The sequence below is a fragment of the Callospermophilus lateralis genome, chromosome 8 (assembly GCF_048772815.1).
Source record: "Callospermophilus lateralis isolate mCalLat2 chromosome 8, mCalLat2.hap1, whole genome shotgun sequence".
NCBI classification, from domain to species: domain Eukaryota; kingdom Metazoa; phylum Chordata; class Mammalia; order Rodentia; family Sciuridae; genus Callospermophilus; species Callospermophilus lateralis.
Window position 1 is genome coordinate 115,475,414 of NC_135312.1, and position 20,588 is coordinate 115,496,001.

Below are 20,588 nucleotides of genomic sequence, written 5' to 3' on the forward strand. Positions count from 1 at the left end.
GGAAGCTTTCAGGAACAAGATCCCTACCAAGGGTCCCTGGGGGCTCTGTGTGCTGGGATCGAGGCTTCCTTGAGTCTCCTTGCTGGCTGTTGAGTTTTCCGCCGGCCCCGACGTGGAAGCCAGCACACAGCTCCCCGCCCTCTGCTTTATTTTTCCCTTCTTTCCCATAATACTTCATTTAAACCAAGTACACATCAGAGGATTTTCCTTTCCTCTTTTCTTTACAATAATAATGTTGATAATCTGTCACTTTGAGCTGTGATTACTTTGTCAGCTGCACTAATAAATCTGTAAATAACTGAAATCCCTGGCTGGCTGAAACCGTCCCCTGGCACTGCAGCGAGACCAGCGGCTGAGCAAGTTCCTCAGGCAGCAGCGGGAGGCATCCTGCAGGCTGTTGGCACTCACCCTCTCCCTGCCCTGCAGCCCCCATTCCTCCCTCAGTAATGTTTCCCGCTGGATTTTAGGCTTTAAGAGTCCACGCCTTTTCCTCAGCACTCCTGCACTCTATCACACTCACTAACTCAAGTGGCAACCGTGTGATTATGGTGCGCTCCCTAACGTGAGCACTGCTGACCGCAGAGACATTCAGAGACACACGCAGCTAGCCACCTGGGGAGGGAGGAAGGAAACCACAGTCCCGAACAGAGACATCACAGAGCAAGGATCTCCAGCTCCACCCTGCAGGCTGAGCCTATGCAAGGCACGGAGAGCAGGAAGCACATCAGTCTTGAAATACCAAGAATGCTGCAGGCAGCCAGGCAGCCTGGGGAACCTCTGTGCTGATCAAGGCTTCACACCTGTTTTACTTCAGGTGGCAGATTGCTCAGTGGCATTTTGGTAAATAGCATTATTATAATATAGCACCTAGACAATGTGTGGATGTCTTCATGAGTCACTTGGATTGAAGCAGGCCAGCCTGTCCGGACAGCACAGCTAGTCCACCACAACCAATAACCACCTTCTCACTCCTAGGAGCTCAGTAATTTTTTTCCTTGGGGCTGATTTAGTCAGTCGGTCTCCACTGACCACAGTGGCCTGCTGTTGCCTCCTTAAAAACCAGTGCAGGCAGGGTCATCCAAATCACTCAGGACCCAGAGGATGAGATTAACAGGTCTCTGGAGTCACAACTCACTGGATCCTGAGCTGGGTTGGAATCAAGAACCACATAAAGGAAGGTTTGGTAGAAGACAGTGCAGCTCAGTAGATGCTACGGTGGTCCTCACAGCCGGAGGACACGGACAGGCCCCTCATGATGGAGGGGCAGGACATGCTTCCCCCTGGCCATTAACATGTTTTGAGTGCTGATGAATGTATACTCCTCAAAATCCTGGATTTTTTTTTCCTTTTAGACAGAATTAGTATTAGAGATTCTTAACTAGAACAAAGAATTAAAGATTAACGGTTTTAATATAGCATTTATCCAGTAAAAATCCTCAAGTATATAATTCAAATAAACCCCAACCATAAGGTCAACACATTTTCATCAGCTGAATTTTATAAGTGTGGCAAATAACTATTTGTCCTAGTCTTCACTGGAGATTGCCATTTGTGAAATGAACAGAGGAAATAGGATTTTTGCTCATATTGAATTATATTTCATTGAAAAGCTTTGAGTTTTGGGAGGTTTTGTTTTTTGTTTTGTACTAGGGGTGCTTTACCACTAAGCTACTCCCTCAATCCTTTTTATTTTTTGAGACAAGGTCTCACTAAGTTGCTGAAGCTGGCCTTGAACCAGTGATCCTCCTGCCTCAGCCTCCCAAGTCACTGGGATCACAGACACGCGCCACAGCAACTGGCTGAGAATATATCTTATATGTAACTGTCTTCCACATTTGGGTTTTTATTTCTTAGATGTCTTTTTGTGTATTTAATAAGCTATATTTAAGAGGCTACTAAAAATTGGCATATATGCAAATGTGAATTGAATGGGTATAAAACATCCCTTTCATACAATTTTAAAATTTCTCAGAGGGTAGATTAAAGACTTAGGCATTTATCCTAAAATTCTGAAACAGAGTAAGTATAGTTTTCTGAAGTTAGATTTTATTAAAAAAATTTTTTTTACCTGGCTGCCTTCATAATCTGTCCCCACATTCACTGTGCCCAGGTGGACAGATTATTGCAGGTATTAGCAGGGACTGGAGAAATTGGAGGCCTCCCTGCCACAGGAAGGAGATTTGTAGGGATGGAATGCCAAGTGGGAAGGTGACCAGGGGAGAGGCAGGGATGATAGACCTGGCAGCTGAAGCTGAGAGGAGCCTTTTCTATCAGGAGCAGGCACTCTTTTCTGTAAAGGGACAGACAGTACATATTTTAGGCTTTGAGAATCCCACAATCTCTGATGCAACTACCTCTGTAAGTAGCCAAGGACAAATGGCATGGCTGGGTTCTGATAAAACCTTATTTATGGATATTCAGATTTGGAATTCATCTAATATTCATGTGTCATGAGAAATTATTTTTCAACCATTAAAAAATGTAGAAACAGTCATACAAAAACAGGAAGCTGGCACGGGTTTGCACTGGACCCGAAAGCTTTCATCTGTGGACGCCCTTTTCAAAGGATCAAAGGGCAGACTCTGCCTGTGTGCTGTGCATGCAGGGTGGGGCGGCCCGACCACAGGAACTAGCCATGAGGCCGGCTGCAGCGCAGGCCTGGGCTTTGACCATCCAGGCAGCTGTTGGTTTCTACAGCTGCTGTCAAAATCCAGCAGGCCTGGAGAAGGTGCTTAAGCTGTTGGCTGCTTGCTTTGCCCCACCTAGTGCCATGGAAGGAAAGGCACCAGCCTTACTGGGGCCACAGGGTAGGCTGGCCCTGACTGCCACCTTGGCACAAGATGGGCTGATGCATCACAGTACTGCTGAAGAAATGCTCCCCGCCACGGTTGGCCGTTCAGGCAGCATTCATGGAACCGAGTTCCATGAATGAGTCATCAAAACCAAACTGTAAGGAATGAAAATAAACCTCCAGCATTGCCTAATCTTGTCCACTTGCATTTTGAAAAATGCTAGGCTTTCTACAACTCATTTCCTAAGACTCTAAGGATCAGTCTTTCCCCACGCCCTGCCCTCACGGCAGTAGCTGGCAGTGAGCGCCGGCCTCACATACACCAGGCCCTTTTCCCACAACCCCATCTCTACTGAATGTTGCTGTCTCTCACAGGCCATCCAGCTGAGCCGGGACGGGCAGTACCTGCTCACAGGAGGAGACAACGGTGTGGTCATGGTCTGGCAGGTGTCTGACCTCAAGCAACTCTTTGCCTACCCAGGCTGCGATGCTGGAATCCGGGCCATGGCACTGTCTCATGACCAGAGGTAACAATGGAAACAGTCTAATAACAGTAATATTAAAAACTTAGAGGGACTTTCTTTAAATGAGCTGATGGATTAGATGAGTGGCAGCGTCACCTGAGCAGTCAAAACAGCCAAAGCCAATATCATTTCCAAGGATCTTTTGCACTACTAGGGAACAAACCTAAGGTCTTGCACTTGATAGGCAAGCACTCCTACCACTGATACACATCCCCAGGTCTCTTTGGTGTTGTAAATTGCCTCCTGCCTCAGCCTCCCCAGTATCAGGGATCTAAGAACATTTTTAAGTGTGATTTATTTTCTGATGGCCTTGCTATTCATGGACAGATGTTGAGTTTTCAAGAAACAGGATTTAAGTAGCAAAGGCTCCAATTACGTTGCTGGAAAGCCTCTTATGTTTCTTTAAAGCACCTTTTTTTATAAGCAAAATTTTAAGAGTTGTAAACATGTATAACATAAAATGCTTTGTCTCTGCCCCTGGGGATTCTACTGAGAGATTTTATTTATTTATTTATTTTTTTAAAGAGAGAGAGAGAACTTTTTTAATATTTATTTTTTAGTTTTTGGCGGACACAACATCTTTGTCTGTGTGTGGTGCTGAGAATTGAACCCAGCACCCTGTGCATGCCAGGCAAGCATGCTACCGCTTGAGCCACATCCCCAGCCCAAGAGAGACTTGATTTATGTGCTTAAATATCCCAAGTAAATTGGGAGGATAATTCATTTTTATTTTTTTTTTGGTACTGAGGATTGAACACAGGGGTGCTTAACCAATGAGCCACATCCCAGCCCTTTTTATGTATTTTTATTTCGTTAGTTGTTCAGGGCCTCAGTGAATTGCTAAAGCTGGCTTTGAATTTATAGTCCTCCTGCCTCAGCTTCCCAAGTTGCTGGGTTTACAGGTATGCACCACCATGCCCTACAGGAGGATAATTTTTAGCTGGTATCTAAAGTCGTACTATACAGATATTTCCTGATTTTTAAAATTGTGGCAACATAGGTTGTTTTCTTAGTGTATGATTTTTGTGGCATTAAGTGCATTCACAGTGTTGTGTGACCAGCACTGTCATTTACAGAACTTTTTCATCAGCCCAAACAATTAAACAATGACTGCCTCTCTGCAGCTCACCTCCATTCTACTTTCAGTCTCTAGGAATTTGCCTCTTCTGGATACCTCCTGACAGTGTAACCAAACAATATTCCTTTTGTGTCTGGCTTATCTCACTTAGCATGTTTTCAGGGCTATGTTAATGGTATGTATCAGAATCCCATTCCTTCCTAGCCTGATGTTCTGCTGGATGGATATACGATGTCGTTTACGCATTTGATGGGCAGTTGGGTTATTTCCACCTTTTGTCTATTGTGAATAATATGCTTTCACATTAGCATAGATACCTGTTTAAGATTTTTTCACAGTTCATTTGGGTAAATAGCAGGTGTGGAATTGCTAGATCATATGGTAATAATGTTTTCCTTTCTGAGAAGCTCCCACACTGGTTTCCAATCCCACTAGTGCACATAGGCGTCTGATTTCTCCGTCCTCGCCAGTGTTCATCGTGTTCTGTTTCTATGACGACTGTCCAGTGGGTGTGGGGGCATGGAGGGATCTCCCTTGTGGCTCTACAGCTCCCTCGTGAGTAGTGTTGTCTTTTCACTGTCTTCAGTGTCTTTAGATGCACATGTCTAATTTTCAGAGTCCAAAATATCTTTTCTATTGTGCCTGTGCTTTTGGTGTCATATCTCAGAAATCATTGCAGAATCCAAGGTCACAAAGCATCCCCCATGAGGTTTCTAGTTCTAGGTGAGGATCCAACTTTATTGTTCTGCATGTGGAGGATTGTCCTTTCTCCACTGAATGGTCTTGGCACCCATCAAGTTATTGAATCCCATATATGTGGGCTTTATTTTTAAGCCTCTGTTCCATCCTGCTAGTCCCTGTGTCTGTCTTTATGCCAGTATGACAGTTCCAATTACTGTATCTTTGTAGTAAGTTTAAAAGCTAGAAGATGTGACACCTCCCACTTTTTTCTTCTTTCCCAAAATTGTTTTGGCTAGTTGGGGGTCCCTTGAGATTCCTCATAAATTTTTGGATGGGTTTTCTAGTTCTGGAAAAAAAACCATTTTGGTAGGGATTACTGTAAATCTAGAGATTTATTTGGGTAGTATCGACATCTTAACAATATTAGGTTGTCTAGCCCATGGGATGGATTCAACATGAGGTTTGTTTCCACTCATTTCTCTCTTATTTCTGTCAGCAACATTTCATAGTTTTTGGTATACAAGTATTTTGTTTCCTTAAATTTATTCCCAAGTAATTCATTCTTTTTCATGTTTTTATAAATGGGATTGTTTTAAATTTCTCTTTTATTTATTGTTACTATATAAAAATACAACCATTTTTTGTGTGTATTATAAACCTTCAAATTTGCTGAATTTATTTATTAGCTCTATCAAGGTTTTTTTGGTTTGTTTGTTTTTTAATGTGGAATCTTAAGGATTTCTTACCTGTCATCTGTGACAGATAATTTTTACTTCTTTCCAATGTAGATTCCTTTTCTCTTTCTTGCCTAATTACTGTGTAAGACTTCTAGTGCTATGTTGAATACACATGGTAAAAATGGGCATATTATGATCATAGAGGAAAAACTTAATTTCATTACTATGATGTTAGCTATGGATTTTTCATCAATGCTCTGTCATTTGAGGAAATTTCCTTTGATTCCTGGTGAGTGTTTTTAATAATGAAAAAATGTTGAATTTTGTTAAAGGCTTTTTCAATATTAGCCGAGATGATCATGTGGATTTTTTGGCTCATTCTGTTAATGTGGTGTATTGTGTTGATTTTTGCATATTGAACCACCTTACATTCTAGGTATGACTATCACTTTGTCATGGTGTATAACTCTTAATATGTTTGCTAGTACTTACCATCCATATTCATAAGGACCTCGTCTGTGGTGTCTTTTTCTGACTTTGGTATTAGGGAGATGCTGGACTCATTGCATGAGTTAGTAGGGGACCCTCCTATTGAATGTTTTGGAAAAGTTTGAAAAGGACCAGTGTTAACCCTTCTTTAAGTTTTTGGTAGAATTCACCAGTGAAGCCATATTGCCCAGGACTTTCCTTTATCGGAAGATTTTGTTTTGTTAAGGCAAGGGGCCCTCTGAGGCCTCCTTTATTTACTTTCATGTGGTGCTGAGGGTCCAACCCAGTGCCTCACACATGCTAGGCAAGCGCTCTGCCACTGAGACACAGCCATAGCCCCTAGCCAGCCCTAGTGGGAGATTTTTGATTACTGAGTCAATCTTGTTAGTTTTAAGTCTATTCAGGTTCTCTCTTTTATGGTGATTCAGTTTGGGTATATTGTTCCAAGAATGTGTCCGTTCTCTCTAGGATGTCTAATTTGCTGGGATCCAACTGTTCCTAATAATCTTATAACATTGTTATTCATGTTAAACTGGTAGTAACATCCCTACTTTCTGGAGTTATTTTTCCTTTGTCAATTTGTTTTGATTTTCTGTTGTATTCTATTTTCTCTGCCCTTATTATTTCATTCCTTCTCCTAGCCTTGGGCTCAGTTTCTTAGTTTATTTTTGACACTGGGGATTGAACCCAGGGGCACATCATTGAGCTACATTTCCTGTTCTTTTTTTTTGAGAGAAGGTCTTGCTAAGTTGCTGAGGCTGGCCTTGAACTTGCACTGCCTCAGCCTTCTGAGTCACTGTGATTATGGGTGTAAGCTGCCAGGTGCAACCTAACGTCATTGATTCAAGGGTTAGAGGACCCGTCTGCAGCTGTGAACTTCATCTTGACACTTTGGTTGCATCCTGTAAATTTCGACGTTGTGTATTGTCATTTTCTGATCTCCTTATGACTGCTTCTTTGACCCGGGGTTTAATTTTCACGTATTTGTGAGTTTTCCTTCTATTATTGATTCCTGGTTTCATTCTGTTACCATCAGAAGAGATACTTTGTATAATTTCAGTCTTTCTAAATCATTGAGACTGGTTTGAAGGCCCAGTATGTGGCTTACCTTTGAGACTGTAGGGACTCTTATTTGCTCTGGTTGCTCCCGTCTTCATTGAAAGTAGGCGACTGCAGTGTCTGACCTATTGCTGTAGAACTAGTTCTCCCTTCAGCTCTGATGGTGTCTGCTCCACCTCTTTGGGCTCAGATGTTTAATGCATATGTTTTATTCTGTTTTCTGGATGAATTGACCCTTTTATCAATAAGTGTCTCAGTTTTCTACTTAAAACCCATTTTGTCTCATGTTAGTATAACCACTTCGGATACTGGTGAAGCTCTTCTGTTACTGTTTGTGTGGATTATCTCTTTCCATTCTTTCACTTTCAACATATTTGTGTCCAAGTGAGTGTCCTGTAGGCAGCATGTTGGATCATGCTTTCTATCCATTCTGCTAGTCTCGACCTTCTGACTGGACAGTTAATCTTTTTACACTAATAACTGATATAGGAAGACTTCCTTTGGCCACTTTGATATTCTCTGCCCTGGAGCAGCCGCAGGGAAGGTCCCTGACTGCTCCCTTACTGCTCTCCATCATCCCTGCCCAGGGACAATGGCAGTCACTGTTATGAGGACCAGGCCCATACCCAGCACATGATGACCCAGAGGATTCCTCTGCAGGGGAGAGCCCAGCCCAGCCAGCGCTCTGCCACTGAGCCACAGCCAGTGGTCAGCACTCATTCCGTGTCATTTTTTTGTCCTGGCAGAGATGACATTTGTCACTTGGTGTGTGCCACCTGCTCCTTCAGTTTTTTCTTATGGTTCGGATGCCTGTATAAAGGGATAGGTTCATCCTACAGGCCAGCCTCCCCCAGGAATGGTGGCATTGACTCAGGCTGTAGTGACTCATTCTGCACACCTGGCTGTACTTGCCCTGTCCATGGAAAAGCAGGCAGCACCCCGAGTTTCCCCAGATCCTTCTTTCAGGCATCAAGAAAACACCACAGTTGACACCGGGTCGCAGTCTGACTGCTGCCCTCGGCCTAATGGGCTTGGGGAAGGCAAATCTTTGGCCACAAGCCCCAGGAAGCGTCGGTGTGCAAACCCTGTTTTCTGTGTTTCTCCCAGGTGCATCATTTCTGGCATGGCATCGGGAAGCATCGTGCTGTTTTACAACGACTTTAACCGGTGGCATCATGAATACCAAACCCGCTACTGATGGTGACAGTACTCACTGCCACCAGCCTGAGCAGTGGAGAGACCCTGAGCATCGTTCTCTAAGAAATAGCTATCACATCTGAATGTAACTTAAATTTGCTTGAACAAGCAAAATATTTTTTAAAGTTAATTGCTATTTTTGTAGACTTTGCTTGACTTTTTTGGGGGGGAAGAGCAAAGCAGAAAACTGGCTGCTGGGTTCTGTAGTTTTAAAAAAATCTATATTTTTAGTCATAATGAGAAGTCTATTTTCACCAATTATGGAAATGCACAGTGGAACAAATAAGCCCACTTATTCTAGCTATATTATGAAAAAAACGTTTCCCATTTACCTGTAATCTTGAGAAATATGATTTTAGCAACAGGGAAACGGTTATAATAATGGGATGGGAGGATTTTATGGTGTACTTTTGGTCCTGAATTTTTCCAAACAATTGTGCTTCTTCAGTGCTGAAATTTCTGGGATTTAAATAGTAATGTTTAAATTATGGTAAATGTAATTTAAAACATCTCAATGAATTATTTCTATAATATTATTCTTCAAGCATGTTTTAGTCTAGAAAATTATGGTGTGGGGGAGACTGTTGTATTTTATTGTGTGGTAAACAAAGGATCTAAGTTATAGCAAGTGTGAAATATTTACCGTTTTTTCCTGACCTGTTGTCCTCATAGCACAACAAAAAGAAGTGATGGAGATGCTCTTGGGCTCACAGCCTTTGTTTTTCTTTGAAAGTAAATGCAAGTACCAAAGCTCAAGAGGCCTGCCTGTGTCCCTGTGGAGAGCAGGGCCACTGGGGTCTGAGTGCAGAGGCCACCAGCTGCTGTCTTAAGCAACACCGTCCTACCTTCTCTTTGTTATTAAACTCTCTACCTTCCTTTTGATTATCAATTTGTACTAAGAAATAATGTTATTTTGGTGTTGTATAATTCTACTTTTCTAGTAGGTTACTGTATGGAATCTGTGAAAAATATTTGAGAAAAGGTCTGTATTACATAAATAAATTCTTTGTATGTTGTGAACTTTGAGTGGAAATGCCATTCTGTTTCCCAGGCAGCTTGCCTAGAGGGGTCCCTCCTCCCCCTCCCACATTCATATATTCTCTAAAAGCAAAGATTTGAAATGAACAGTTTGACAGAAAAAGTTAATAAAATGGAATTTGTAACGGAATTGTTTAAAAATCTTTTTCACCCTTAAATTTTAATGTGGATAAAACAATTATTCACAAAAAAAAAAATGCCAAGCTCTGATTCACTTTGCTGATGAAAACGGGCTTTCTCTGGCCAAGTGTCTGTCATTGAGAGCTTCACAAGTGGCCCAACCCTGAATCTTAGAAATGAGCAAACAAGAGACTCTGCCATTCCATCTAAGCTCCACATTATTTTATAAACCATTAAGAAGAAAGAGAATAGACACACTAGTGTCTATTGTACAAGTGTCTATTGTATCTAGATGTACTGGGGGGGTACATCTTAAAACCACAGAAATGCCAAGTATGGTAAACTATACTAGACATCCTCACTGGTATTAAATTTGTAAATATTATGCTATAGAAACATGGAGAAAAATGGCAGAGGACAAGGAGTGTAGCCAGACAGCACACTCCTCCCTCTTCATAAGCTACAGGAGCAAGGTTGACCAAGCCACTGCCTCCTGGAACCTAAAAACACCCGCGCCTGCACTGCCTCTGCTGTTCGTAGAGCCACAGTCAACCATGGAATATTAACTGGGCATAAGTAATTCAATGGTGCTTCGCACATGCTAGGCGCACGCTCTGCTGCTGAGCCACAACCCCAGCTGCAACACAGGACTCTTAATGATAGAACCTGTTTAACATGATATTTTTTAGTGTTTGCTCAATATTCATATACTTTATCCAATTTTAACTTCTTAAAAAAAAAAAAAGCAATAGAAAAATATCGGGGTAGAGGTGGCTGGGGATGAAGCTGTGTGACCCCCAACAGAGGCCGCACTGATGGGCCTGCACAGTGGACCCCTCCTGATGGTAATTTAGGTCTGGTTTTAAAATGCCTTGCACCGAGAAATTAAAGAGTTTTCTTCCCTCACCTATCAATTCTCAATCCATCAAGTCTGAAAATCTGTTAAGGAATGTGACCAGATCTCTGGGACAGAGCAAGAGGGCTCAGAAAATAGACCAGGTTTGGCCTTTGGCGGCCTGCCTCCTTGGAAATGGCTAAGGAAGGAGACGAACATTCCCTTGACCCCTAATGAGCTCAGTGATTACATACCAGAAACATGAATTATCTCTCGTCTCAAGTTCAGGAATATTCTCCCTGGACCAAACCAAGGCTGTGGGAGAGCTGGGGAGGACTGGCCTTTCCTCATACCTGGTGGATAACGCCGGTGCCCTTCAGCTTTGAACTTGGATTATTTGAGAGACATTCCTCAGACCCAACTTCCACCTAAGTGCTGAGGTGTCCAACCCAGATTTGCCAGACTCCTCTGTCAAGTTGGAGACCATCCTGACCTCGGGAGGCCCAAGAGCCCAGCTCCAGCCCAAATGAAGGAGCTGTGTTTGGGAAGGGGCGTGACAGGGGCAAACGAGTGGCTCTGTACCAGATAGGCCCTTTTCTTCCCCTCAACCATGTGGCACTGGAGAGACTTCACTTCCCATGGCTGTCTTTGAGGACAAGGCCTTTTATCATAAGATAGCACCAAAGACCTCTGCCAAGATGAGGCAAGGTCACACATGCCAACCTCCCTCCAGAGAAAATCTCCCCACCCCATCTAATGACGCTTACGATCCCCCTAGGCACCTCTGACACCCACAGGAACAGCCTCATTACAGGCTACTTGCCTGGGAGCCAAAAGCCCCAAGTCCCAGCTCCTGCCTGTGCCAAGATTTGACCTTACTTATTACATAGGTCATCAGTATCCATCTCTTAGGCCATGAGTGGCTCAGGAAAGAGAGGATAAAACACTCCACAAACAGAAGGCTTTGAGATTACCAACAAACACTGACGCATTTCCAAGAGCCAGGCTTTCAGTTTGTAGAAAACAGTGGAGTCTATCCATGGCCCACTCTGTTACAGACTCTTGCTTAAAATGCTTCTCTCGATGCTGAACCTTCGTGCCTCCTACTAGACTTCAGGCTGACCATCCAGGGAGATTGAAGGAAGTCTGCATCCTTTCCACAGAATAGAACTGAAGATGGAACTCAGGAGTGCCCTACCATGGAGCTACACCTCCAGCGCATCTGACTTTCTATTTAAAGACAGGTCTCACCAAATTGCCTAGGTTGATCTCAAACTTGCAATCCTCCTGCCTTAGCCTCCTGAGTCACTGAGACTACAGGAGTGCATCAGCATGCCTGGCTCAGAAAAGTTCTTTATGTGGCAAGAGGGCATGGAATGATGTGCCTCAAATTTTCTCTAATACCTTGCAGATTTTTCCACCATGGCTGCCGGGGATTCTGCCCCCTCGCCAATCCTGCTGCCCTCTTTTGGATGACTGGCGCCTTATTTGCGCCTCATACACCAAGGCCCCAGAACAGAACTGTACACCTGGAGGGCTCAGCTCCTACCACCAGATCTGCACGAGTGCTCATGATGCGGTTTAAGATGAAGCACTTTTGCTGACTCCCAGTGAACCAGGGATCATTCCAACTCTCCACTCCCAGACCTTCAGGATGAAGCAGTGTAGCTGTAGCAGGGCAACATCTTGCTAATTATGTAACAGAACTGATTAAATATACTCTGAAAATGAACTTTACCTGTTTCTTTTAAATTTTTAATGCAATACTAGAAAATGGTAACACGTGCCACTTGTGTTATGTTCCATGGGACGGTGACTGCTCTAGGGCTTTCTCCAAGAGAACAGTAACCGGCACTTCTGTTTCAGTACAGCTAGTCTTTCCTGAACTTTCCTATCCCCCAATTCACATTTCTCCATTTGAGCCGTGGCAATATTCTGGGGGGTTTTGCCAAATGCATTCAATCCATATATTCCTTATATTTGTGTCATGGCAGCCTTTTTGAAGAGAGATGGAGATTGGAGGAGACAGAATGAGAGAATAAGACACTTGCCCAACTGCTGAGCCCAGCAGGCGCCTACTGATGGCTTCGGCAGGTCACCGTTTCCCTTTTGAGACACCCACTCCAAGGTCAGTTTCTGTATTTGATTTGGATTCTACAAAGTCAGACCTTTAATGTTTGCTCAACAATGGCCAAGTGAACAATCTGCTTGTGGTGGCAAAACTGTTATGCAGGACCACTACTTAAATGACCCCTCACCTCCAGGCCTTGCTGCCTCTGGGTAAACAGGATGTCCCCAAACATCATGGGATTGATGCATCGTGGCTCTGGCTCTTGCCAATTCTGTGACCTTGGTCATGTTCCTCTGCTCCTTTATCACTTCATCCTTCTCTAGGTTTTTAAGGAATCAGCTACTTAAGGATGCTGGGTGGTGCTGCTGCGTCTGGTTTGTGCCGCTTCCTGTCTGCATCCCCTCCTAGCAGGGGGTTGGCACTGCACAAGAAGGGTCCCTCTTCCTGATACCAGGGGCTGGTGCTGCCCTGGCTGTCCTTTAGCAAATGTTGGTGAGCCTGGCAGCTTGAGGGAGGGAGCAACTCTTGGGCTCTGAGCAGGGTGGGGGCCTGCTCCCTCTACATTAGCTCTTTCCCAGCATGAATGAAAACACACTCTATGGAAAGCTATGAAAAAGGGTGCTCTTTAACCAGTCAGTGAGAAGACACAGGCAGAATGTTCTAGAACCATGCCTCATTAATCTGAAACTGCCTTCCTCCTGAAGTTTCTCCCTGCTATAGCTGTGAGCCTGGGAAACCCACCTGCACTTTATGACCAGCGTCTTGACCTGATCAGGGATCAGCACCAGCCCAGAAATGATCATGCCACCTGGCCTATCAGCTCAGCTCATTTCTTCAAGTGGAACCAAGATGCAGAGCCAGGAGGAGGATTTCAAGCCCTGGGGTTATAAAGCCTCTAGAAGCTGGGGGCAGAGGCAGGACCAAGGTCACTGGAGCAACAGGTGAGCAGACCTTCTGAGGGTACAGAAACCTGAGCCTTGCAGATGGCACTGCAGCTTTCGAGGTACCGAATGCAGCCCAGACAGTGGCCAGCACAGCCTGAGAGGGAGATGGGAGCCACACAGAGTGGCTGCCCTGCTCCCCTCCCCCCCCCATGAAGCATGACCTTCCTGCTACCGATTCGATTTCCTGTACTGCAAACAGATGGCCTGTTTTTCTCGGAGCACCTGTGCTCACACAAACCAGCCAAGGGACATCTCCTCCCTTCTTCCCAAGCTTCCCTCTCCACCTGGTGATCAGACACTGGCGCCCGTGGAGGCCTCATCCAAGAGGGGTGCTTGGTTCTTACGTCCTTTCCAAGACACAGAAACCTCTGCCATCCTTGATGGCTTTTTCTGAAGAGGGAAGTATTTATTGCAGGGCAGGGACACTTGTAAGAAGGCAAAAAAATCTAACAATGAGAATAAACTACACACCCCTCACCCCAGCTTAGAAGATGAACAGGTAAAACAAATACACGGGTTATGTACAGTCATTAAAAAGAGCAGAGTGGCGGAAAAGGAGGAAAAACTGCCAGCAGCCTTCCAGAAGGTTCGTATAGGATGTGGAGGAGCACCTTCCCACCCAGTCCTGGCTGTGCCTCAGGTGAGTGCCTCTGCTGTGGTTCCTGGCCGGCTCCTGATGAAAAAAGCTGATGAGAGGACATGTGGGGTGACTCTGGACCCCAGGTTTGCTGTGCTCCGCTCGGGGATGGCTTGCTGAGGAGAGTGGACGACGCTGCCCACAGGTGCCCGGCCTGCTCCCAAAGACGAAGGCCATCTCATTCGCATTTCCTAACACACCAGGGAAAAGTTGGGCAAAACCATGTCCCCTCAAAGGAAGATGTGACTTTCTGGGGTCCGTGTACGAATAAATAGCCCACCTGGTCTCAGGTGACCCAAGGCTTCAAGCCGAATGGTCCGGTTGCTTCCTTGGGTACCTGAACGTCCTTCGCAAAGTCTAGAATTAGTGGCCAGTGACCAGATTGTCCTCGTAGGTGTTCATTGCTTCTATCAGGAAGCCAATCCCCACCAGCCCCCCTCAGATAAGTATCATGTCACCTCTCACAAGACCATCAGGAAGGGACAAATGCAGGTCTGTGTCTTTTCTATGAAAAAGGGAGCACAGCACGCCAAGTGTCCTTGAAGAAGAGATCTCAAGGGGCTTGGTCATCCAAGTCCCCAAGTGCCTGAGCTCCGCTGCATTCTGCCAGTGAAGCGGCGAGGTGCCCACCGCACCAAAACATGGACATTTCAACCCAGTCCCTCGGATGTCTTTTCGGGGCTGACATGGCCCACGACACCTAGGAAACAGTCCAGAGTGCAGGGCAAGGCCAAGCCCTGCACTGGCTGCAGCACACCCGGTTCCTGGTCCCCAGGCAGCCCACGGAAGGTGCCAACAAATGTAGAGCAGTCAGAAGAGAGAGGCTCCCTCGGGGCAGGGCACAGCAAGGCTGGGCAGGAGCGGAGCTTTCCTGGCTTAGGACCCTCTGCAGGGGGCTCAGTCTCGGTGGCGACGCCAAGTCCCTACCCGCTCCCCACCTGTGGTAGGAGAGGGGGATGGGGGAGATTCCGGAGGGGCAGGGGCCGGGGCTGCCGCAGGGGGCTCCTCAGCTGAGGGTGCGGCAGGCCGGTGCTCGGCGACAGGCCTGCTGCTGTCCTGACGGTGCTTGCTGCAGAAGATCTGCCCCTCCTTATCTAGAGCCGTATTCTGGGGAGAAATGCAGAGACCACGTTACCCTGGCCCAGCTCAGCTGCCACAGTCAGAGCACGACAGCATGCAGGGGGCCCAGGAGGAGAAGAGGAGAAGTAACCCAGTCTACCAGAGCCTAAAGAAGCAATGGTTTGGGGACACCCCCCCTTCCCCAAGCCACTGCCAATGGCTTCTGGCCTTCCCACAACCCAGGCTGGTGGCCCAGGGAAAAGGCCACTCTGGTGCCATCCGGGTGCCCTGTGGTGGCCAAGGGGGTCCTCTCTGTTCTGAGCCACACCCAAGTCCTGAGCATCACTGCTCAGGAGATTCCTGGGACACTTCAGCAAACCCTCTGAGGCCACTCAGTCTTTGATGGATTACCTGTCTCAAGAAACTTCTCACATGTCATATAAATACTGCCCTCTGACCCAAATGGCTGTGTCATCTGTAACAGGCCTGAAAATGTGATGGGGCAATCTCCTCCATTATCTCCACACCTGCTCCCCTCTTCCAGGGAGGGGGACTCTTCATCTTGTCACACCTCAGCGTTTCTAACCTGCCTCAAAGCAGGAGCAGAGACCCAGCCGCGGAATGGCACGGAGTCACTCTGCCCTCTGACCCCTCGCTGGGACCCACCATCCTCATGCCTTCATCCCCCGACTCAGTTCCAGCACTTCTGGCCTGCTTGTCTAGGGACGGCCATCAACCTGCCACCTCGGAGGATTTTCCAAATGTGAGGGAGATGGCAGTTCTCAGATGCCTTTCGCTAAAGGGGACAGTGATCCAGAGGCAGTTTATCACCTGGTGACTCGGACTCAACAGTTGGCCTTTCCAGAGGCCCCGCAGCCGCCTCCCGGGCCTTGGAGGAGCAGCACTAGCTTCCCCAGGACAGTCCCAGGACAGTCCCAGGACAGTCCCAGGACAGTCCCAGGACAGTCCCAGGACCGGGGAGCGGCAGGCGGGGCAAAGCCCAGGGGAAACCTGCTTCCAGCTCCCGAATCGGAGGCCAGGCCTCCCCCCAAACCCGAAAACAGGCAGCAGACGCTGATTTTTTTCTACCATTAAGCACAGCACATTCCCGGGTGGAAGAAAGCCACCCTCCGCTGTCCCGTTACTTCTCCTTTCCTCCTCCGGGGCAGCACGTGAGCGGGGCAGCGGTGGCGGTGCGGTTAGTACGTACCGTGGCCCGGGACCTAGGCAGGGGGAGCAAGGCGGCGGCGGGAGCGCGAGAGAAGGGAGGAGAGAAGCGGGGACAGAAACCAGACTTACTTTCAACAGAAGCAACACGGTGGACAGTTTTGTCTATCTTAAACTAAGATGTCCCCCAGGGGCCCCCTGAAGGCGGCCACCCCACCCCCGCGGAGGAGGCGCTCCATGGGCGGGGCCTTTCTCCAGCCCCGGCCCCTGCAGGCAGCAGGGTCCTTGTCATTCCCTTCTCTGCCACGAGAGGGCCGCTGCTCATCTGAGGCTGGGATGAGCCCCGGGATGAACAAAGAAGCCTCCCCGCAGAATGCACTGTCCTTCCTTAAGCAGGCTGAGGACTAGTCACCAGGAAATGGAAGTACACGACCCAAACACGGTCCTGCCTGAAACCAGAGCCCTGTCCCATGTAATTATCCTCGCTTATCCAAAGGCCACCTGGCATCAGACCATCTTATTGATAAAAATTCAGCTTTGGAAATGTAGTTGGAGAAACACAACAAAAACCCTCACAAAAACACTGGTAAGATCCCTGTTGCCCTAAAGGACGCTCTTGCCCCTGAGGGAAAACGGCAGAACTACTGGAATCCTCCCTCGCACTCGCCAGCTTCTGATCTGGGAAGGATCAGGGAAGGCGGGCAGAGTGCAGAGCTGAGAAGTTTTCACGTAGTTTCCAGGGGCAGGGAGGATGTCAGGAAGGGCTGCTTGGGAGCATAGAGTCTGAGAAGCATGCGGGTGGAAGAGGCCGAGAATTAGGAGCTGCTCTGAGGAAGCACAGCACATTGAATACCAGCATTTTGCTTCGGGATTTCCCACAGTCTCAACTGGGTAAAGGAGGAAACTCTGAGGTGCCTCTCAAACTGTCAAATCAAACTGTCAAATAAAATGCAGACAATAGCATCAGCTTTACTTCTTTCACCTTCATTCACCAATTCCTATCCTATAATCTTCTCAGTGGAGCCTCGGGCATCAACCCTGGGGGGATGGAGGGTCAGAAAACACTGGAGTGATGGGGCAGGAGGGTCCCGTCTGTAGTTGCACAAGAGCTGTCTAATGATTTAGCCCCAAAACTCATACACCCCATTTCTACTGTCATCTGTGTCTGCAAGAAACTATATTAGCTCATATATCCCAGTAATGAGGACATATGCATGCCAGGGAAAATCATTTTGTGGTTACTTTTTGACATAAAACGTGTTTAAAACTGCTCAGACGTGTAGTAATGGTGATGAAGGTGAAGGCACAGAGCATCACACACGTCCCCCATACAACCATGCCCCAGGTCAGGTCCAGACTGGACGAGGAAGACCAGGAGGCCTCTTCTTCCTGCCACTTTTGGGAATAAGCCAAAATTCACAGGCTGACTTTGGGCCACTGAGAATGGGTACTGCCAGGGACAAGCTTCATGGATCTCTCCTGTAGGTACTGAATGTGACAGTGCCATTCAGCAGTTCCTCAGCGCTGACAACCTGCAGAGTTGTGTGGGGAACACGGGGTTAGACAGGACCCTGCCAAAAAGCACAGAATGACCAGAGAGCATGCATGTCAACATGCAGCTTCCACAATCACCACTGGAATTACAAATAAAGGGATGGTGCATTCACACACGCTTCTCTAGAGCTGAGAAGACTGACGTTTGACTGTTGAACTCCTTCATCAGCAAACGGACCACCACCATTGGTGAACCACATATAGTTACATCCTTATCCAGAACACAGGCTGCTCTGGGCCATAAGGTAGAGCAGCTAATCATCCTAGAACCTGACTGACTCCTGAGTTGAAAGGTGACCCAACAGATGATCACCGAGTGAATTCCGGGCACAGGGCTGTAGAGATTCTTCCTTCTAAATTGTAAGGCTTATAACATAGTTACGTTGATGCCAATGAATCTCTCTTAAGGTTTTTCCATTGCATGCCGACTATGCCAATTTTTTTTTTTCAGTGCCGGGGACAGAACCCAGGTCCTCTCACTTCTAAACATGTGCCCTTCCACCGAACTGCATCCTCAGCCTGTGCTCGCCAATTTTTAACATTTTTCTAAACTTTCCCAGAAGTAGCCTTATGACATGGGCAGTGGCAAGGCTGCATGCTACTTATCCCACCCCTGATGCCAGCTCTCATGAGGGAGCCATGTGAAAAGCCTTTACACTGTCGGCTCAGTCGGGATGGCGCTTTTCAAAGCGTTTAAGTTGTCATTCTGTGATTGATCGACTCGGGTTTTCCAGGCTTTTGACAAAATACTGTTAAAACTGCTAGGGGAAAAAACCGCAACTGCAGAAGCCGCCTGCGTCTCTGGCATGGAACACCCTAAAGTCCTGCAAGTTGTCACAAGGCCCACGCTTTGTCTGGGGAAGGAGGGGACAGCACACTTCCCAGGGAAGCAGGGGGAACTGCGGGGACATGCAGGGCTGCCAAGGCAGCCTCCCCCGGGGAGAGGAGAGTGACAGGCCAGCATGTGTTGGGACTGTGGTGGAGGATCTCAACCAGGACAGCAGAGCAGTTCCCATTCACAAGGGTGCATTGCACATATGTGCACACGTGTGTGCTCACGTATGTGTGTACTCTGCATCTTCCTACATCAAGTTCCTAGATTACAAGCTGATGCGAGAAGCCACAGTCTTCCCTCCAGAGGGTAAGGAAACCAACAGAAACTTTCCCAGGGGAGAGGGGCCGCCCCTGAGACTGGACAGCTGGTAGTGGGTGTACTGACCTCACTTCTGACTCAGTTTCTTCTGCCGTTACTTTCCTTTGGCTTCCCTTATCTTAATGTTACTTTTCACTTTTGTTTGTTGTGTTTATTTATTTAGGTAAGCTTCCTTTAAAAACCTTCTGGAAGCTGGGTGCAGTGGCACATGCCTGTAATCCCAGCTACTCCACAGGAGGATCACAAGTTCCAGGTCCATCTCAGCAATTTAGTGAGAACCCGTCTCAAATAAAATGGGCAGAGGATGAAGCGCAGTGGTACAGCACCCCTGAGTTCAGTCCCCAGTATTGAAAAAAAAAAAAAGTGGAAAAAAAAAACAGTGATTCTTGTTACTTTGTAACATTTTACTAACAATGAAAAAAATTTTTTAAATGTTGTTCTGTAATTTCAAAAGCTCCCAAACTGTCTTTTACAAAATACCAATTTTTAAAAAATCAAATTTGTCTACCTTTTATCCCATAGAATAATCTATGTCTGAATCCTAGAGTAGGCCTTTGCTCATAATGCACACCCCATTGGGGCTGGAAATTTCTCTCTAAACAAGACAGGGAGACAAGGTGGAGGCTGCTGCCCAGGAGCTCCTGGCACCTGGACCCGTCAGTCTGGCTTCCTTGGCACCTGCAGGCACCACCCCCAGTGCCCAAGGTCTGGGAAGTTGAGTGCCCTCCATGTGTAAGCCCATCCTCACGTGAACATAGGAACGTGGAAGGCACCGACTTCCCAGTGAGCTGAGCTCTTGGCTCAGAGGACTCGAGGCCAGCTCAGCAGTCAGGCCAGATGCCATGGCTCCCTGTGGCAGATTCTGTGCCCCACTTACCATGATGACAGAAACCCCGGTGGTAGTGCTGCTCTGTTTGGGAAGCGCGTTATTAAAGTGCTGCTTTAGTTTACCTGTGACCTCAGCGTGCATGTTGTTCTCCTGGGAAGTGTCGTCCTGCAGAAAAGAAAAGAATCACAAACAGTGGTCTCTGATCCTCACATGGAAGCCGTCTTTCCTGTAGCAGTTACCACCCAACCAACCTCCTCTTCCTTAAATAGGCCCATCCTAGCCACAGGAGTAAGGGAACTGTGATCTTTCAAAAATCATTATTGGGGGCTGGGGTTGTAACCCAGTGGTAGAACACTTGCCTAGCATCCACGAGGCAATGGCTCGATCCTCAGCAACACACACAATTATTGTTATGACTCAGAAATGTCATGCACTCAGAAAGACCCTAGACCATTCACTCCACTCCTGAGAACTGGAAAAGACCAAGGAGCCAGCACAGGTCTCCAATGCACAAGGAGGACAATCATTAGGCTTCCGAGACCCTCTTTCAAGGCACATAATTTAGCTTGATCCCTCCTATGGCAACATGGAAAACAATTCAATTTATCATTTTCATCAAGAATTCATGCCTGGCATGGTGGTGCATGCCAATAGCCTCAGCTGCTCAGAAGGCTGAGCCAGGAGA

General features: G+C 46.9%; 2 protein-coding genes across 19 annotated transcripts in view; one reads left to right on the plus strand and one right to left on the minus strand.

Moving 5' to 3' along the window:
• The window catches only part of Lrba (LPS responsive beige-like anchor protein), a 719,595-nt gene extending 710,079 nt beyond the window's left edge, over positions 1 to 9,516 (plus strand). For all 6 annotated transcript variants that reach the window (XM_076865289.2, XM_076865291.2, XM_076865292.2 and 3 more), the window contains exons 56-57: positions 3,167 to 3,318; positions 8,407 to 9,516. In XM_076865289.2, coding sequence (XP_076721404.2) covers positions 3,167 to 3,318; positions 8,407 to 8,497 — 243 coding nt within the window. In that variant the 3' untranslated portion in view covers positions 8,498 to 9,516. The remainder of the gene's footprint in view (positions 1 to 3,166; positions 3,319 to 8,406) is intronic.
• Positions 9,517 to 13,907: 4,391 nt separating this feature from the next.
• Dclk2 (doublecortin like kinase 2) overlaps positions 13,908 to 20,588 on the minus strand; it is a 152,512-nt gene continuing 145,831 nt past the window's right edge. For 4 of the 13 annotated variants that reach the window (XM_076865326.2, XM_076865325.2, XM_076865328.2 and 1 more), the window contains 2 exons: positions 19,952 to 20,068; positions 13,908 to 15,248 (listed from right to left, as the gene is read on the minus strand). In XM_076865326.2, the coding sequence (XP_076721441.1) occupies positions 15,039 to 15,248; positions 19,952 to 20,068 (327 nt within the window). In that variant the 3' untranslated portion in view covers positions 13,908 to 15,038. Of the gene's footprint in view, positions 20,069 to 20,588 lie in introns of all 13 variants that reach the window. The other 9 variants (XM_076865322.2, XM_076865321.2, XM_076865324.2 and 6 more) reach the window with 5 other exon arrangements.